Source organism: Ruditapes philippinarum, unplaced genomic scaffold (assembly GCF_026571515.1).
Source record: "Ruditapes philippinarum isolate M1 unplaced genomic scaffold, ASM2657151v2 ctg1015_1_1_1_1, whole genome shotgun sequence".
In the NCBI taxonomy this organism is placed as follows: domain Eukaryota; kingdom Metazoa; phylum Mollusca; class Bivalvia; order Venerida; family Veneridae; genus Ruditapes; species Ruditapes philippinarum.
In genome coordinates, this window is record NW_026859743.1 from 1 (window position 1) to 20134 (window position 20134).

General features: G+C 33.3%; 1 protein-coding gene across 1 annotated transcript in view; it reads left to right on the forward strand.

Moving 5' to 3' along the window:
- The first annotated feature begins 512 nt into the window (after positions 1-512).
- The window catches only part of LOC132757753 (serine/threonine-protein kinase ULK4-like), a 52086-nt gene continuing 32464 nt past the window's right edge, over positions 513-20134 (forward strand). Inside the window, exons 1-11 of the mRNA XM_060749140.1 lie at positions 513-596; positions 6067-6249; positions 8021-8148; positions 9114-9253; positions 9877-9998; positions 10728-10836; positions 14620-14766; positions 15463-15598; positions 16261-16402; positions 16983-17088; positions 17695-17879. Coding sequence (XP_060605123.1) covers positions 513-596; positions 6067-6249; positions 8021-8148; positions 9114-9253; positions 9877-9998; positions 10728-10836; positions 14620-14766; positions 15463-15598; positions 16261-16402; positions 16983-17088; positions 17695-17879 — 1482 coding nt within the window. The remainder of the gene's footprint in view (positions 597-6066; positions 6250-8020; positions 8149-9113; positions 9254-9876; positions 9999-10727; positions 10837-14619; positions 14767-15462; positions 15599-16260; positions 16403-16982; positions 17089-17694; positions 17880-20134) is intronic.

The following is a 20134-nucleotide window of genomic DNA, read 5'->3' on the forward strand; positions in this document are numbered from 1 at the left end:
GGACAAGGCAAAAGGGACTTTTTAGCACAGCGTTTATCTTTTCATCCAAAACCATTTTTTCACCAAACGCCCCTTTTTGTCTATTGATGCTTTGTAAAAGGATATATTTTTGTTTAATCAGTTGTTGTAAACAAAGAGAAAAAATATAAGTCAGATGATATTGAAAGTTATTAACAGTCCTTTTACTATTAAATGATATATTTTCATGATTATATAAAAATTTATTAATGTATGTTTTGGCAATAACAACATAAATTTAAGATTTAAACCACAACACTTCCTTATCACTTGATTGGCGGTCAATTGCATGCCAGCATAAGTTGTCCCATGTATTAGGTAGTTGCTTGCCCCTCTATATTATGTCCCGGTTTTTAGCTTTAGACACTGTAACACATTTCCAACTTATAAAAACTTACAAACTTTAATTTGGCAGGAAGACAGTTTGATTAATCATATAGCTGCCAAAATAGTGGAGAACGTGGCTTACAACAAAAGGACAGATAGCACAGAAAATGGTGACAACAGATATGGCCCAGTCATTATGGTATATTCTCAAAACATTCCACCTTGATGTCTCAGGATTACAGCTCTTTTCTGTAAGTTTTTACGTTGTTTTTGTTTTTTTTTGGATATTTTTCTTTTTATTGTTGAAAAACTGAACTTTTTTTTTATTCTTATATTTGGATATTAAGTGTTAGGACTAATTAGTCAATGTTTTTTATCTAGGGACTTTGAGAAACCAGTTAAGTTTTTAATTAAATCTAAATAATTGCCAAAAATTGTTACTTGGAAGGGGCACCACATATTTATACCAATCAAAGGCTTAGTGTCACCGTTTCCTTTGTATTGCCTATACTGTCTTTTGAGACATCTGTTCTGTATTTTAATGTTTTATAGAACCCAATCAAATTTTAAATTTGAAATTAAGGTGGCATAAAATTGTAATAGTTCTTGCTGCAAAAGAGAGTATTACAGATTTCTAGTTTTATCTGGGCATAAATGCGGTGTTTCAGTGACCATGACCTGGGACAATGATGTCAGGGACAATCCCAGACAAAACATCTGGGACAATGTGGCATGTACATGTATGTTATAGGAATGTCCCGGTAATTAAATCTTGTTCATGTTAGCCATATCCCTCAGACGGGCGGGATTTAAGGACTATCACTGCCTTCTTGTTTTCTTTCAATTTGGGGTTGGGCTTAGTTCTAGTTAGTTAGGGGTTTTAAAAATAAAATCAAGATAACAAAAAATAAAAAATATGCATTTAAATTTAAAAGTAAACTTTATAATTATACTTCACCTAAACATTGAGAGATCATTAGTTATTAGTTTATAAATAAATTATTTCAATTTCTTTTCTGGCTTTTACAAATATTTCTGAATGTAAAAGGCATTAACATTGTACTGAATATAAAGCTGATTATCTTTTATTAAGACACTTCTTGTTAACATGCAACATATTTATCGAATTATTTTGTTTAAATTTTGTTTTTGTTTTTGTTAAATAAGTGGTATTGCAATATCCAAGACAGTTCAAATACATAAAATGAAACATTTTTATTTGCAGTTTGAAAAGTATCAAATTTTTTGTATTGTTTTAACTAGGAAAACAAAAATTAATATATTACCATATATATGATAATCATTAATGCAAAAAATACATTGAAAAAGTATATTCTAAAATGTTTGGCTTCTGTAATCCTTAGGAATTAATGTTCATTGTAATGTGAATCCACTTGTATTAGTATTTTCATATTTTTTTTGGTTTTGTTTCCTTGAATTTCAAATTTTGTTAATCATTCCATGTCACACCAGTCACAGTTGTCAAGATTTTTTTACTTTAGTTAATTATGAACATAGTTATGAACTTAGCTGTCATCATAGTTATGAACTTAGTTATAAACTTAGTTATCACCATAGTTATGAACTTGATTATCATTGTAATTATGAACTTGATTATCATCGTAGTTATGAACTTGGTTATCATCGTAGTTATGAACTTGGTTATCATCGTAGTTATGAACTTGGTTATCATCATAGTTATGAACTTAGTTATGAACTTAGTTATCAAGAGCATCAGGAGGGGGTGGTGCTGGGCGTTGAATTCTAGGCCGTGGAGCCACCTCAGCGCTTCTTACAATGTGCTAAAAAAATTTTTCAGGTTTTGCTTCCATTCCAGAGCCACGTTATTATCCTGTTCATTTCATTTTTTTTTCTGCATTTTTTTCAGGATTCCTTCCATTTCTAATTGAACTATTCTCATTTCATTTTTCTTCTGCTTCTTTTTCTTCTTTAATGACAATGTATTCGATAAAATTTCTGCCTTTTGCTTGCCTTTTCCTTTATATGTTTTTCCCATTGTTAATGTTTTTCAGTCTTTTTTTTCAATGAGAATCAACTGAAGATTTAAATATGAAAATGTATGTCCAATTTTTATCAATATTAAAAAAAACCTACAATATTTTCATCAGAATTTATCCTAAATTTTTTTTTTTTTTTTTAATTTATGTCAGACACTGTTTATTTCACAATTTGTTTGAAGTGAATGAGGTTAGAGTTGAATAACAAAATTTATCATGCATTCTAATTTTTTATGCTGACGACATGAAGGCATACCAAAATTTGAAAAGGGTGAAGATTTGTAAAACTTTTTTGTTAAAGAAAAAATAAATGATTTAAAATAAACTTGTAGCCATTATATACTAAGGAGTAATTAAGTTTAGATTTTCTTAATTTTCATTTGGTATAGAAATCTGTGGTTATTATTTTTGACAGTTTTTATAACCCCTAAAGTTGTTTACAGTCATAATTCACCCCCTAAAAAAAAAAACTTGTCAATATTAAATTAGAAATGTTCTTTCCCAGGTTCATATAAAAAATAGAGATTTAATACATCAGGTTTATCTGCGTAGATAACAATTGAAAAAAAAGCGGGAAAAAAAAAAAAAAAACCATAGATGGAGAACACATTTTTATAGATAGCATTTTTCTCATCACATTTTTCTGAAAATCAAAATTGCCAAAAAAATGTTTTAGTGTTTGATATTAAAATTTTTACCAGGGATGGTTCCAATTACTAGATAAAGTAATAACATTGTAATTAAATTTCTATTAACATTACTTAATTAACAATTAAATTACTTATTTTTAGCTCGACTTTTCTATGAAAAGGGGAGCTATCCTACTCGCCCCGGCGTCGGCGTTGGCGTCACACCTTGGTTAAGTTTTTCGTACCACCCCACTTTATTTCAGAAGTATTACAAGTATGGCTTTGAAACTTACCATACTTGTTCACCATCATAACCTCCATCTACAGACAAGAGTACATAACTCTGTCAAGGTTTTTGACAGAATTATGGCCCTTTTTTGACTTAGAAAGTGTATTGAGCTTGGTTAAGTTTTTTGTACCACCTCACTTTATTTCAAAACCATTGGAGGTATTGCTTTGAAACTGACCATACTTGTTTACCATCACGACCTTCATCAACAGACAAGAGGACATAACTCTGTCAAGGTTTTTGACAGAATTATGCCCCTTTTTGACTTAGAAAATACATTGAATATGGATAAAATCCACTTATTGCCTTAACCCTTTGAGATATTGCTTTGAAACTTTTAATGCTATTTCACATCATTACCCCCATCTGTACGCAAGAGAAGGTAACTCTGTCAAGGATTTGTTTTAAAAATTAAGGCCTTTTATCGACTTAGAATCTTGGTTAAGTTTTTAGTACCAGTCCACTTTTTGACTGAACTGTTTGAGATATTAATTTGAAAGTTGGAATACTTGTTTACAATCATGATTCCCAAACATGTCCAGGAGAAGGTAATTCTGTCAAAGATTTTATTTGAATTATGGCCCTTAACTGTCAATGTTTTGTATTATAGGCAAGCACCTTATTCTCTCAAAGTGGGTTTAATACTATTAAATTTATTTAAGGCTCAACTCAGTTTTTTTTTCTTTCTTACCAGCCCTCTTTTGACTTAAACATTTCAAACTTTGCTGCAGTGTTCAAGGGTATCACACAATTCAGTAAAATAATTCTTCACTAAATATCTTAATGCTCATGGCCATTGTTCACTTTAAAAATACAGAGATTCTTGTATTGCCTTTTACTGCAAAAACTTTTTTTATTGGCAAGCAATAAAAAAGTCGAGCGCGCTGTCTTACGGACAGCTCTTGTTACAGAAAGTAATCAAATAAGGTTAGACCACTGACTGTCACTCCTGAGGTTCCGGGTTCAATTCAGGATTACACCTTTGGGATTTTTCAGAGACACTTTCAGTGTTTCCCACCTACCTAAAGGTGGACTGGTAAGAAATCCAGGTAATCCTAGCATGTATCAGTGCTTTACACTGGGCATGTAAAAGAACTAAGGGGCCTATTCAATAAGAGCTAGAGACTGGTTCCCAGACTCCCTTATAATTATCTTAAAGCTGTCTCTGCAATCTAGTGTCATGTCTGTGTCCCAGCGAGGGGGTTTGACATTGAGGAAGAAAGATAGATAACTTATATTCCACAAATAACTTAATAAAATTACTCATTACTTAAAGGTTTCCATTGATTCTAGAAAATACATAACATCTTATTTGCAGAGGAAGGAATTTACTTTATTCTTTCTGTTATTTTTTTGTGTCATCTGCAAGACTTCTCCATCATCTGTCTGTCTGTCTGGTTGTCTATCCGCACTTCCAAATAGGGAAGAGGAAAGGACCATACGGCCCTGTATTAAACTAAAGAAAATAACAAAAAGAAATGGCCCTTTATCCAAAGTCGGTGGCATGTCCATCTGTGTGTGTTTCTTCTCTTTTCCTGCTTAACCAATTATATTGAAACTTGGCCAGGATAATTGTCATATGTCCACCTACTCTTTTTAACCATTTCACTAATAAATTAATGACCGATTTTGCAGTATTTATCACCATACTCTACTATGCTACTAATGCAGTAATGGCTATTTTTGCATATTTTAGCCATTTTTTGGTCATTTAAATGGTTTGTAAGTGATGTAAGCAATATGTAAATTAATATATTTGTTAACTTCACAATGTTTAATTTTTTAATACATTTTTAAAAATTTTCATGACGGTTAGGCTTGTTGCTTTCAGTGTAAATGCCACCATTCTGCATGCAAGTCTGACCAGATTTTATACTATTGACTGCTTTATTTTAGCATTTAGATATTGAAATTTATCTATCTATCTATCTATCTCTGGATACTGCCAACCCCTCTTACGAGTGTTAAAGGCAGGTATACATTGTATACATTTAAGAAACAGCTTTAAGATACAAGGGAATCCGGGAACCAGTCCCTAGCTCTTATTGAATAGACCCCTTGGTTCTTTTACATGCCCAGTGTATAGCACTGATACATGCGAGGATTACCTGGATTTCTTACCAGTACACCTCTATGTAGGTGGGAAACACTGAAAGTGTCTCTGAAAAATCCCAAGGGTGTAACCCAGGATCGAACCCGGGACCTCAGGAGTGATAGACAGTGGTTTAACCAACTGAGCTATTTCCCCATTACAACAGTGGACTGTTCTAAATTCAAAGTAAATTAGGTCCATAACACAAATTAAGGGCAGTGAGGGTTAAATATATAGAGGATATTCAAGTTTTTTCTAAAAATACAGGATTTATCTTCATTGAGTGGTATGAAAATAAATATTTCATGAGTGGCAGTAGTCCTTCATCCAAATCCATGAGTGAAATATGATAATTTTCATACCCCTAGAGGAAAATAAATCCTGTATTTATAGAAAAAAACTTCAATTTTATGTCTATTATATACATTTTTCTTTTTGATATTCCAATTTGAAGATACCCCTTAAATTTTGTGTATTGGCTGAACTTAGAAGAAAGTAGTCTGGCCAGACACCAATGAAAATATGGAAAATATGTTTAACTGCAGTGAAATGTAAATTTTATACTGTGAAAATACTGAAAATGAAAATATGTATTTTATTTCATCATTAGTTCTCAATATTTTATTTATAGGTATATAATAGATAATTAAATTTAACTCATACAAATAAAAAAAAATGAATGTTTTATTTCAGGCATTACATAGAATCACAAGACATAACCCTCAAGTTTTCCAGTCAGTTATTGACACTGTAGGATTATCAACATTGCTGTCTGCGTTGTCGTTTGGTATAACAAAGATTCAACAATCTATTGTGACCATGTTTGGAGCATTGATTGTGTCAGGGGCTTCCTTGAATAGACTTACACAAGATAAGGTCAGTGTGGTTTTATAACTGCAATGATATTTATATAATAGGGAAAGCTGTTATATTTACTGTAAGACATTGTCACTTTTTAGCTCACCTGAACATATGCTCAGGGTGAACTATTAGGATCACTCTTCGTCTGTCGTCCGTCGACCGTCGTCCATCGTACGTTGTCCGTTCACACTTTTCAAACGACATCTCCTCTGAAACCATAAGGCAGATCATAATGAAACTTCACAGGGATGTTCCTTGTGTGAAGCCTTAACAAAGTTGTTCAAAGAATTCCATTCCATGCAGAACTCTGGTTGCCATGGCAACCAAAAGAAAAAACTTTAAACATCTTCTTCTAGAAAACCCAAATTGCTAGAGCTTAGATATTTGGCATGAAACATCTTCTAGTGAGTTTCTACCAAGATTGTTCAAATAAAATCCCTGGGGTCAAAATTGGCCCCGCCCCAGGGGGTCATTGATTTTCCCTATATGCATATAGTAAAAACTTAAAAAATCGTCTTTTAAAGAACCCAAAGAGCTAGAGCTAAGATATTAAACATGAAATATCTTCTAATGAATGTCTACCAAGATTATTCAAATAAAAGCCCTGGGGTCAAATTGGCCCAGCCCCAGGGGGTCATTGATTTTCCCTATATGCATATAGTAAAAACTTAAAAAATCTTCTTCTAAAAAACCGAAAGAGCTAGAGCTTAGATATTTGGCATGAAACATGTTCTAATGGATGTCTAACAAGTTTGTTCAAATAAAAGCCCTGGGGTCAAAATTTGCCCAGCCCGGGCTGACATTGATTTTCCTTATATGTGTATAGCAAAAACTTAAAAGTCATCTTTGAAAAAACCGGAATAGCTAGAGTTTAGATATTAAGCGTGAAACATTTTCTAGTAAGTGTCTACAAAGATTGTTCAAATAAAAGCCCTTGGGTCAAAACTGGCCCTGCCCCAGGTGTGTCATTGTTTTTAACTATATGTGTAAAGAAAAAAACTTGACCAGCTAGACCTTAGATGTTAAGCATGAAATATCTTCTAATGAGTGTCTACCAAGTTTGTTCAAATAAAAGCCCTGGGGTTTAAACTGGCCCCGCTCCGGGGGCCTATATACAGGTGAGCGACTTTAGGGCCATCATGGCCCTCTTGTTTAATACTTTTTCCTACTCAGGTGCCTACTTCTTGCCTGAAATGATTAATAATGCACATTGTTACAATGTTGGTTTTTTCATGAGGGTTGCAGTATGCCCTCTTTATGTTTTTGTGTGTTTCAAAAACCCTACCAAAAACAAAATTTGTCCAAAACCCCACCAAAAAAAATTTAATAAGTAACAGGAGCAGCATAATTTCAATATAGTTTATGTATGGCAGGGAATTTTTTTTTTTTTTATAAATATCATTCTATGTAAATATAGCTTAATAGGGAAAGCATCATGTTTTTAAACCAAGGGTCACTGGTTTGTTATTGGGCCGGTGAAAATTTCTTTGTGACATCTGAATTCGGATATTTAATCTAATGATCTTTTGTCTTTCACCGATGATTCAGAAATCCAATGAGATTTATAGTTTGTTGCCTGTTGGGAAAGTTATTAATAACCAGTTAGTTATCCAGGAAAGTTGGTTATTATGATGGATAGGTCGCCAAGATATGACAAAAAAAATGTGTTGAAATTAAGCAAAAAAATAACCGAACAAACAAAACATAAACAACTCACTTGATCGAACATACCCCTTCCTTTGACATTATTTGTGTAATTGTATGTAGATCTTTTTATGCATTTCAGGATTTCCTGCAGAAGATACTGCGACTATTAGAAAGTCCATCTACTGTGATACGAGGCAAAGCTTTTGTTGTGATACATGAACTTACTAAAAATAACCATGATATCTTGTTGTCATGTTGCCAGTATAGGTAACGTTTATTGCTTGTACATATTTGTTAAAATCCATACATTTTATGCTTCAGTAAGTTAGTACGTATTTCCATTTGTTGAATCCCCCTTGCAGCTGAGGGGATGCCTTTAAGGGTTGAGGCATCAGAATTGCAGCCACTGTTTATCCTTGCATGATCTTAAGAGGCAACTCAATGAGTCCGAATTACTATAGTCTATGCATCTCTTAGCTCCAGCAGGTGAGGTGGTTTTATCTCCTGGTGTTGCTTTAAGTTTGTAAACACCCAAGGTTAGCCAAAATCATCTTTCCTTGTTCGGCGCCATATGACCTTAATTGTGTTGGTGTGCCGTAAAACCAATCTTTTGTTGAGACTCTTTCAAGAAACAAACCATAGGAATATGAAACTTATATGAAAACAATGAATGTACAGTTTTTACAGATAAGTAGAGAAAATTTACCCATTTACAGCTTTATAGCTTATAAAATGAAGACTGAATTTAAACTTAATATTGATAATCATAGTAGAGCTGATATGTGAAGTATTGATATTTAAATAAATACATGTGAGAAGATTCTTACAACTTGCATAAGTATACACCTTGGTTGCACATTGAGATAGATATTTGTTACATCAAGAGATCAATAGATATAAGATAACACATTGTTTCCAGAAATGAACATTTGTTTTATGTCGGGGGATACCTTGCAAGAATCTACATCATTTATGTTTAACATTATTATCATGTCACAGGGTGAGAAAAATGTGCAGCCTGTCCTGGTCAGGGACTCGAACACGGGACCCTCTGAATACTGTTCTGTGGCTCTACTGATTGAGCTATAAAAACCATGACAATCACCATCACCTTAGTGCAGTAATGGGTTAACTCAAATAACATAAGGAGTTAAATGGCCTGTTACTGCAATAAGGTGATGATTTATGCAAATTTTTTTTCTTCATCCGCATGGGTTTTTCATGTAACACAGACTGGTAATGTATCTGGAGAGAGATAGCAGACGGCAAACACCGCGGGATACGAAAGTTGATCCGGCAGAAATGGAATATTTGAACAGATGTCTTGATCTACTTATCAACTATATCTCTGATTCAGTCCCTAATATTATAGGTAATTTACTGTTTTCTAAGAAAAAGAGAAAACATTTTTATTTCTGTACCAGTTAATACAGTTGGTGTCTGATGTGGTGTGTAAAATGATTCAGTCTTAATTTTTCGGCCACATTGTGTTACAGTACTGTCCATGAACAGGCTCAATCAAAGCCAGTCTGCATCATTTTCATTTTGCCGTTTTTGGACTTTCTTTAGGGATTTTTATTTTCTCGATTTTAAGGGTTGATAATTTTGTATAATTGGGTACTAAACATATTTTGATAAAGCCTCAGATCATTATAGGGCAATAACAAGCAGTTTGAAACTTAGTAAAAAATATTTTTTAAAAAAGAACAGTTATTTACAGCATTATGCTATATTTAGATTTAAGTTTTTAATAAGATGTTCCAAGTGGTAGCGGGCTTATATTCCTAGGGAAACTTTCTGACTTGATGTTAACTCTACTATAGATATAAATGGCATGTTAGCATAGTGTCTGTAATTCATAATTTTAAAAATGATCAATTTAATAAGATATTCTACTCATAACATTCAGTTTTTAAATAAATCAACATTTTCAAAATAGTGAAAAAGACTAATTTCATCATGTGGAAATATTCCTATTTTTATTGTTTTCAATAGGTGACGTTCTGACTGCATTAGATTCTGTGGCCGGACGTAAACATCCAAACACTGTTCAGGCAAAACAACTCAAGAGTTCCCTCCCTTTAGTACATATTTTCCTTCATCTGGTAACCAGTCAGGTATGTCTGATCATGTATCTCTTTTCATTGTTATACTACATGCATATGCTTAATATTCAAGCATGCTTATTCTTATGGAATGGTCATTTTTCTACATACAATGTACGTCTGCTAGGAGTCCTTTTTTTCTCTCATTTTATCCCTTAACTTTTTCCCTTAAAAGTTAATGGAGCATATGGGATACCTTTATATTTAAGAGAAAATCAGCCTAAGTTAAGGAGTTTTATGTAAAGCAACTAAGGAAATTCTTAAAAACTAAGGGAAATCTTACATATTTTAAGGGAAATTTTAGAATCTAAGGGAGCTTTTTCCCTTACGAGCTTTATGAATACGGCCTTTGACCTTTATAATGCACAAAGGGGTTTTCTCACAACAATAGAAACTTGAAATGAGGCATTGAGGCTGAGCAGGTAAGGTTGCTTGTTTTGAATTCTTGCCCTTTATGCTTTTTGGTTTGAATATTGCCAAGGAATTCTGATTCTTTTTATGTAAGATATTCTAAAAGGTTACTGAAGGACAATGGTTGTACCTAAAAATAATACAAAATTAAGCCCCAAAAGTCATCCCCCACCAGCAAAGCTAGGGAGTAGCCAGATGACCTATACTGTGTCAGCTTGACTTAATTAAGATCCGCAAAAAATGAAGATTGAATGTATGACAACAGTTTTGATGAGACTGCAAGTCTTAAAAAAAAGTGAAGTTAGTTAATGTGGTTTTACATGTTTTCAGGTATTCCGTCCAAAGATAGTCACTGAGGAATTTGTACGAAGTCTTGGTTCACTGTTAGGGCACGTGAAACGTATTGAGAATGGTGAAACAAATATTGAAGCATCTAATGGTATGTGTGAACTATTTGATAAGTTTAGTGTATACTAATTTATTTTCAGTTTGGTTGTGTTGGAAGCTATAAGCTTATTATACCCCCAAAAACGAAGTTTGGGGGGGTATATAGGAGTCACCCGGTGGTCGGTCGGTCGGTCGGTCGGTCGGTCGGTTGGTCGGTCGGGCGGTCGGTCGGTCGGTCCAGACGTCCGTTGCATTTTCCTTGTCCGGAGCATAACTTTAAGACTAATGCTTGGAATTCAATATAACTACACACAATGGTCAAGCACATTGAGAGGAAGTGCAGTGCACAAGAACCATAACTCTATCTTGATTAATTACAGAGTTATTGCCCTTTGTTACTTTTCCTTGTCCGGGGCATAACTTTGAAAACTACTGGTTGGAATTCAAAACAACTTCACACAATTGTCAAACACAATAAGAGGAAGTGCAGTGCATAAGAACCATAACTCTATCTAAAGTAATTACAGAGTTATTGCCCTTTGTTGCTTTTCCATTGCTTTTTTTTTGTCCGTTGCATTTACCTTGTCCGGAGCATAACTTGAAGACTAATGTTTGGAATTCAATATAACTACATACAATGGTCAAGCACATTGAGAGGAAGTGCAGTGCACAAGAAACATAACTCTATCTTGACTAATTACAGAGTTATTGCCCTTTGTTACTTTTCCTTGTCCGGGGCATAACTTGAAAACTACTGGTTGGAATTCAAAACAATTTCACACAATTGTCAAACACAATAAGGGGAAGTGCAGTGCACAAGAACCATAACTCTATTTAAAGTAATTACAGAGTTATTGCCCTTTGTTACTTTTCCATTGCTTTTTTGTCCGGAGCATAATTTGAAGACTAATGGTTGGAATTCAATATAACTTCATACAATGGTCAAGCACATTGAGAGGAAGTGCAGTGCACAAGAACCATAACTCCATCTTGACTAATTACAGAGTTACTGCCCTTTGTTAATTTTCCTTGTCCAGAGCATGACTTGAAAACTACTGGTTGGAATTCAAAACAACTTCATACAATGGTCAAGCACAATAAGGGGAAGTGCAGTGCACAAGAACCATAACTCCATCTTGACTAATTACAGAGTTATTGCCCTTTGTTACTTTTCCATTGCTTTTTTGTCCGGAGCATAACTTGAAGACTAATGGTTGGAATTCAATATAACTTCATACAATGGTCAAGCACATTGAGAGGAAGTGCAGTGCACAAGAACCATAACTCCATCTTGACTAATTACAGAGTTTTTGCCCTTTGTTACTTTTCCTTGTCCAGAGCATAACTTGAAAACTACTGTTTGGAATTCAGTACAACTTCATACAGTCGTCAAGGACATTAAAAGGAAGTACAGTGCACAAGAGCCATAACTCCATTTTGACAAAATACAGAGTTACTGCCCTTCGATACTTTTCCTTGTCCTGAGCATAACTGAAAACGTACTGGTCGGAATTCAAAACAACTTCATACAATGTTCAAGCACAAAAAGAGGAAGTGCAGTGCACAAGAACTATAACTCTATCTTTAGTTTTTATAGAGTTTTGCCCTTTGTTCCTTTTCTTTGTCTTTCTGGACTTATTACAGAGTAATTCAATTAAACTTCATCAATGGCCAACCACATTGAAAGGAAATGCAACATACAAGAACCACAACTATCTTTAATTGCCAACAACCATAACTCTATATTTCAATTCTTTTACAAGGTATTCTGTTACTAGTAACATCCTCATTTCCGAAGCAGTCTTGTGGGGGTATTAATCACATTTAGTGATAGTTCTAGTTGAAATACTTCTGAATCTGTTTACTGGACCAACTAGTAATAAGCAATGAGTGTAAAGCTTCTTGCTCACAGAAAACAACGGTTTGCCACTGAGGGGGTTTGAATCAATGCAATCAGCAATCCTTAAGATTACTAGTATGATAAGTTAACCACTCTGCCACGATTGTTATGATTATTTGTTTACCATCCATGAAAAGCATCTAGGAATACAAATGTGAAAATTATAATTGAATGCATAAGTGTAAAGAATTGGTAGTTGCAGATATATTTAATGAACTATTGTATTACCCTAAATACATTTTAGGTTACAAGACAATTTTATCCGTTTATAACTTTAGTATTAACATACATGAGTTGAAGCATTATCTAAAGCTAAATTTGTATGGTTTTTAAGATGAAGTTTAGCCTGTTTTTGTTAATGAAAGAGATACTTTAATATGTTTAATTATGTTTTAGGTAACATTATAAACTAATACCAATTTTTAGTAAATTTTGTTTTTGTTACGAAAGACCTTTGTTTTTTTCATTTTTGTATTTTATTACTTTGGATATGAGGAGGTTTCATTTAGATATTTTAACTAACACGATACTCCTGTATTCTTCAGAGAAGTGTAAAGGTAAAAAAATCATGGAGCTTTTTGTTTAGAAGTTTTAAATATAGTACTTCTAGCTTGCGTGAATCAGAGCTTGTTCTTTTATATTATTATGCATAGATTGACCGTCTTATTATACTTGTATATAATAGAGGATATTCAAGTTTCTTCTATAAATACAGGATTTATTTTCATTATATATTTCAATAAATATTGCATGAATAATTTTTTACAATGAAAATACGGAAAATGAAAATGAGCATTTTATTTCATCAATTTTTCTCAATATTATATTCAAGTAAATAATAAACATGTATACTGTATATATCTATATTTTTTCCCCTAAGAAGTTCTATATCTTATTTTAGAGCTAGATTTATAATTTTTAGCTCGTCTGAATTTGTTATTCTATCAAGAGCTTAATATACTATGTATTGGTCATGTGTTAATATATTTTCCATTATTTTGATGTAGTCATTTCAACAGTTTATACAAGATGTAACAGTGCTTATTGTAAATCATTCTTCATCCATCCATGCATCCATCCATGCATCCATCCAATCCATCCCATCCATCCATCCCATCCCATTCCATCCCATCCCATCCCATCCTATCCATCCAGGTTCATCTATTCTTTATTTTATCAAGTTATTATTATGCTTTTTCATTTTAAAACAGTTGTTTACTTGTATATGTTTCTATTTAATTTAAACAATTTACTTTTCATAAAGCTGTCATTTCACACATTCAATCTTTCATTAAGCTCAGTTACTTATAAATACAACACTTGTGCTTTTTTTCTATATATAGAAAGTTGACAGGATGTTTCTCGGTATTCTAGATTTTACTTTCACAATGATATGTCCTATTGTCAGCAAGCTTTTAGAGAGCTTTTTAGAATTATAGTTTCAAAATAGAGCCAGATTTTTGTTCGCTTTTCTTTTCAATTTTTATCAATGATCTGTGACTATTTGTCATTTGATTTTTTAAACAACTAACTTTCATGAAATTGACATTTCGATAAAAAAGTCTAGAGAAACTTGAGCAAATTTGCAAATTTTAATATTGGAGGAGACTAGGGTCTTAGTGAAATGCAATGAAATGCATGATTTTTGTAAAACATTTCAGAATTTACTGTTTTTATCAGTGTATTTCTACCCTTCAACTTATAACAAGTAGAGTTATTTTTACTTATTATGACACCTTATAGGTATTTTATTTTTGGATTTCAAGTCCCATACACTAGTCTAAAAAAATCAGTTAATTTTTATGTTTGACAGTATTTTTGTCTGCATTTAATTACATTTTTCGTAATTTTCATGAATTAAAAAAAGCCAAGTTATGCTGCTTTATTGTTGAATATTTTGTATCTAACCCTTGCCTGGTTTTGATTTTTTCAAAGGTGTAATAACGGTATCAGAGTTTGTAAACACAGTGATGTCAGTTCTAGAAGGTATAACCCAGCATCCCACACTGCTCATGGATCATGGTGTGGTTGTCATGGAGACAATCCTTCCAATAATGGCGGAATTGGTTGTTAGTCAAAATGGTAAGGATAATTCTATATAGAATATAGCCTGAGAATTTCAGATTGAGTGGTAAAGTATAATCTCTGCAGAGTGACGGTCTGAAGAGTTATTATGGTACATCTGAACAAAAAATGACAAGAATTATTTCTTTTCAAAGTAAACATTTACAATAAAGTTTTCTTTATTCTAGAACAACAACTCTTAGCAGCAACCAAAAACTTTTAAAGGATTTTGCTCTGTGGGGTTTGTTTATTTTTTAAATAGGTTACTTACCAAGTGACTTTATGATTAAACAGGTATTATAAGCAAAATTTAATAATCGTAATGTAAACAGGAACATGAGCAATTCCCTGTGTATATACTTTGCTAGGATATTAACATTTAACTATCTGGCTAGTTATACAACAGTACCCACTTGGCTTGGATGTTATAATTCTTGCAAGCCGGGGATTACTTGTAGTATAAAGTTCTGTCAGCTGCTAGCTGTTGAACTTCACCTTAAATATGTGTGTAGGTCCTACCGGCAATGTGGGTTTAATAAAAAAACAGAATTGAGAGTAAGTTTCATCAGAAAAAGCCTCCGGGACAGTCCCGGACATCAGGGACAATTTGGCGTGTATGTAAATAGATATGATAAAATTAAAGTATTATGAACATTTATGACAGGTGACAGCCTCAGATATGTTTTAATAAACTATTGTGAACTATTATTACAGGTGACACCCGAGCTCTGTCACTAAGCTTGTTCTCTGAGATGGCGACTGTATTCCTGACACAGGATGCCGTGGCAACCAATGGCAAGGTCGATACAAAGAGATTACATATCATTATAGGAGAGAAGTTGTTCCCACAGTATGTTCTCACATTTTGCCCATTTTTTGCATGAAATATATAGAGTCAAATTTCTAATATGACCATGTTTGTTTCAAAAGTACGGTGGTGTAGATAGTTTACACTGGGGATCACGGCAGTAAGCCACATTGAATTTACCAGAGCACAGTTCAGCCACCGCATTGTTCCTGGACAAGCTGTCAAGCAGTTTACCAATACTAGTTGCCTTCACTTCGGCAAGGAACTGAAACTTCTGTACATGCCAGAGCAGAGGTACAGTGTGAATGACTGAGAAATGATTTCAGGATCAAGTACAACGAAAGTGACCTGCACTGACTGGGAATCGAACCCAGGTTGCCCAATTCACAGTCCAACACTCTACCTATTGAGCCAACAGGACAGCTTCTTTTCAAAAGTGCTATATTGGCCTTCATTATTGACTATTTTGATTCTTAGAGTTTGTAAAAAGTGCCATAACGGCTTCAAGTATTGCTAAAAGTTTATCTTGTTCCTCTGGTTAGCTTATGGCTGTTTTACTAAATGTACCCTCTTGTGCAGGAAATTTTGCGTGGGAGTTGCACTACATAAATTATATAAACAATTTTCACAATTTTCTAATGAATGTTTACATTAAAATTTACAGTGTTATGATAACTTATATTTATATTTCATTTATATTTCAGTTATGAACAGATATTGTTGGACCAGGACCCACTACCTTACTACGGTCTCAAGTTGTTACTTGCCTTACTAGAGTCTAATTCTGCATTCATAAAACAATTTCAACAACAAGGCCTGGTATCTGTGATATTTCAAGTATTACTGGTAAGTTCTGCAGTATGAATGTATATATATATATGTATGTTGTAAGAGATTTTCGATGTCCAGTACAAACAAAATTAAATTATTGGTCCACAATTGGTTAATTTCTTTGTGTAAATCTAACAGCTCTGACAAAGCAAATATCCTTGAAGGGCCTAGAAATAGATTCAACTTAACATTCAAATGGCAAAAATGCGATTCGGAATATTATATTTCGGTGTTCTTAACTCGACCCTTTCATAAAGTCAACACCATTTCTGTTTGTGTCCCAAGGTCATATGACGCCTCCTTAAGGGTTAATGTGATTTCACTTAATTACATGGGCTAAAAAATTGTGGTTTTGCCTCAAAGGACATTGCTGTGGGCTTTTAATGCATGGATGATCAATTTTGCTATTTTTGCAAAAAGTAAAATACAAGTAATGCAATGCTAAATAAAAAAATATTTTTTGTTAGCCAACACTATAGGGCTGGTATTAGTACACGGATGTGCAGGCTTACCAAGCTAGTGGCAAAGGTAAATCGCTTTCAGTTCTAGCAGAGTATTTAAAGGTAATAAATATCTTGATTTTTGAATATTACAGGATCACCAGAATAATCCAATGAGCAGCGCCATGCAGAGTATAGCTGGTATACTGAACTGTCTCGTCAGTCATAAAGAAACAAACATGAAGGAGTTATATGAACAAGGTATGAAATATTAAAGTGAATATGAACAAGGTATGAAATATTAAAGTGAATATGAACAAGGTATGAAATATTAAAGTGAATATGAACAAGGTATGAAATATTAAAGTGAATATGAACAAGGTATGAAATATTAAAGTGAATATGAACAAGGTATGAAATATTAAAGTGAATAGGTATACAATAAAGTAAATAAGTCTATAGAGTCTGTTATACTATTATTTAGTTTATAACTGGCCTGCTATAGAAATGTAGGTTTTTTTATAGCATTGATATTTTACATTACACCATCATGTTATGAAGATTAGGGCTTTAGTGGCCAAGTGGTTAGGGTTTCTGAATTTGAACTACTTGCCCCTCATTGATGTGGATTCAAATCTTATCTGGGACTATGGACTTGGGTCCTTTCAATTGAGGGAGCTATAAATTAGCATATTGAAGTTTGGCAGTTATTCAGGAGCCACTGATGTCCGAAATAATGCTTGTAGCCAATCTTAAGGATTTTCTCTGCCAGTTGTGTTCATTGCTGCAATTTAAATTTACACCATTAGGTATGGGTATGACTTAAAACAACAACAAACAGATTGAAAGATTAATTTTGTTTTTCAGGTCTCATTGACTACTTTACTACAATATTTTTCGAGGTATCAGCTGCGTGTTTTGAAGGAGAAGACAACAGTGGTGTTGAAAGTAAAGTGGTTCTGTCCATGCTGCAGACTTTACTTGAAACTCTTCATGGTCTGTTAAAATATGTGTCAGACTTTGTTCGTAAGGCTCTACAGGTCGGTCAGCAGGTTTGTCTAGTTTGGAGTGATCTCCCTTTGCACTTTGTAACTTTGAATTGTATAAAGCAGCTCTCATGGAATGATTGATTTTATGAGCGAAATATTTTTCATAAATAGCTGTATATACTATGCGCTTGCGGGTTTTCAACTTCGGTTAATCAAACTTGTATTTTTAACAATTTCATGAGATTCTGAGGTTAAAAAATATTTCAGATTTATACTATTTGTCTGTTTGTAAAATAAGTGTCTGATAAAAGATAATTTTCAGTGCAGTTTTGTGTACTTTAACACAAAAGTGGGAGCTGTTTTATACTGTATAGATTTGCTAGAACATATGTACAAGTTTTCTTCTATTTGATATTTAGCAACTGATGTTGCACTTTGTCATGTGTCAAACATCTGTATAAGAATCCTAATCTTTCCCAAATAGAATAGCCTTTTAACCACAAGCCCCTTTTACCTGTCTTACATATTTTAGTTTATCTTTTTTTCTCTATATGTTTTATAATTTGTACCTGGAATATAGCTTAGTAGAAAGAGTTTTGCATCAAAAGATTTCGATGGGACCTGACTTATGGGTGTGTAAATACTGCACTTGCTCACCCATAAGACGGACAACATATAAGGCTAGGTCTAATTTTTGGACTTAAATAAGCAGTGTTTTGCTTTGACCAGCTTGGTTTTCTTCAAAATACTTTAATGATTCTATTATAAGACAAAGTGTAAGCTATAACCTATCGAATCAAAAGAAAGTAAATGTTAGTAAATATGGTGTGTCTAACTTTATTTTCCCTGCACTTCTGATACACTTGTGGATGTGGAGAAGTTGGCAGTTATTTGAAGAGATTGGGTTTAGTTCTGTTAAAGATACCAGGAGCAGTAGATTATTACTATTATATGACTGCATTTCTGCACTATACTGAATCTTTATTATTTCCTTTTTTTCACTTTACTGGTCGGGAACCATCAACCAGACTTTTTTTGAACATTTTTCCGTACAGATTTCATAATTTTTAACATAGAGACATAAAAATTTGACACAGTTCAGCTAGGTACAGTTCTTCCCCTAACTTACAAACTAGTTTGTTTATTTCTGAATGTATTGACACTTATATCTGAGGCCCAACAAGGAGGGTATCAAAATTACCTAAATTGTCTACGCTAGTACCATGTGTCCGGACAGATATGTACATGACGTGATTTAATTCAGATAAAAGCTTGAGTGTTTTGATTTTTAACATGATATACAATATGTCAGCAACAAATGCTGAAATTTTGGATATTCTATTGTTTACTCTGCAAATGATTATAGCTGGTATATGAGGTCAGGCATTGCTTTCCTAGCCCCCAAATTTCAACGTCAACATTCTTGAAATAGACATTAAAATATAACCAGTTACGGAGGTTGAAATAAATTTATTTACTTAATTATAGAAGAAACATGCATTTATTGTTGGTAAAAAAGTGACTGACATCCACTGAACAAAGAAAATACTAAATTAAGCATTTTCTGGGCCGTCCGGGTTTGATGGTTGTCCGGTTTTGGTGGTCTCCAACCAGTATATGTTTACACTTTTAACACATATTATAGACAATCCACCTTTAAATGATTAAACTTTTAACATATTTGAATATAGTCAATCTGGCTAAATCATGCCCATGGGACACTATTAAATAACTTTTTAAATCCTTTTCCATTTTCTCAGATTAGTGATACAAGCCCATTTGGGCCTCTTGTTTACCTATTACCTTTTCATGTTTTGTGACTTTGCTCTTTCTTTTGTTAGGTTTGTAATTTTCATTTTATGTTGCTAATAATCAAAGTACATGCAGTATTTGACATGTTTGCTTGACAAATTTAGTCAGTTTTGGCTAGCGGAATATAAAGTATGTGGAATATCATAAAGTACTTGCAGTCCCAATTAGAATCTTATTTGTCTGGGACTTTGAAAAAGAGCAGAATGAATAAGCAAAATTACTTTTGAATTTACTTCTTTCTAGCTCACCTGAGCATATGCTCAGGGTGAGCTATTAGGATCACTCTTAGTCCGTCGTACATCGTCCGTTGTCTGTTCACACTTTTAAAACAACCATAAGGCAGATCATAATGAAACTTCACAGGGATGTTCCTTGTGTGAAGCCTTAACAAAGTTGTTCAAAGAATTTAATTCCATGCAGAACTCTGGTTGACATGGCAACCAAAAGAAAAAACTTTAAATATATTCTTCTAAAAAACCCAAAGAGCTAGAGCTTAGATATTTGGC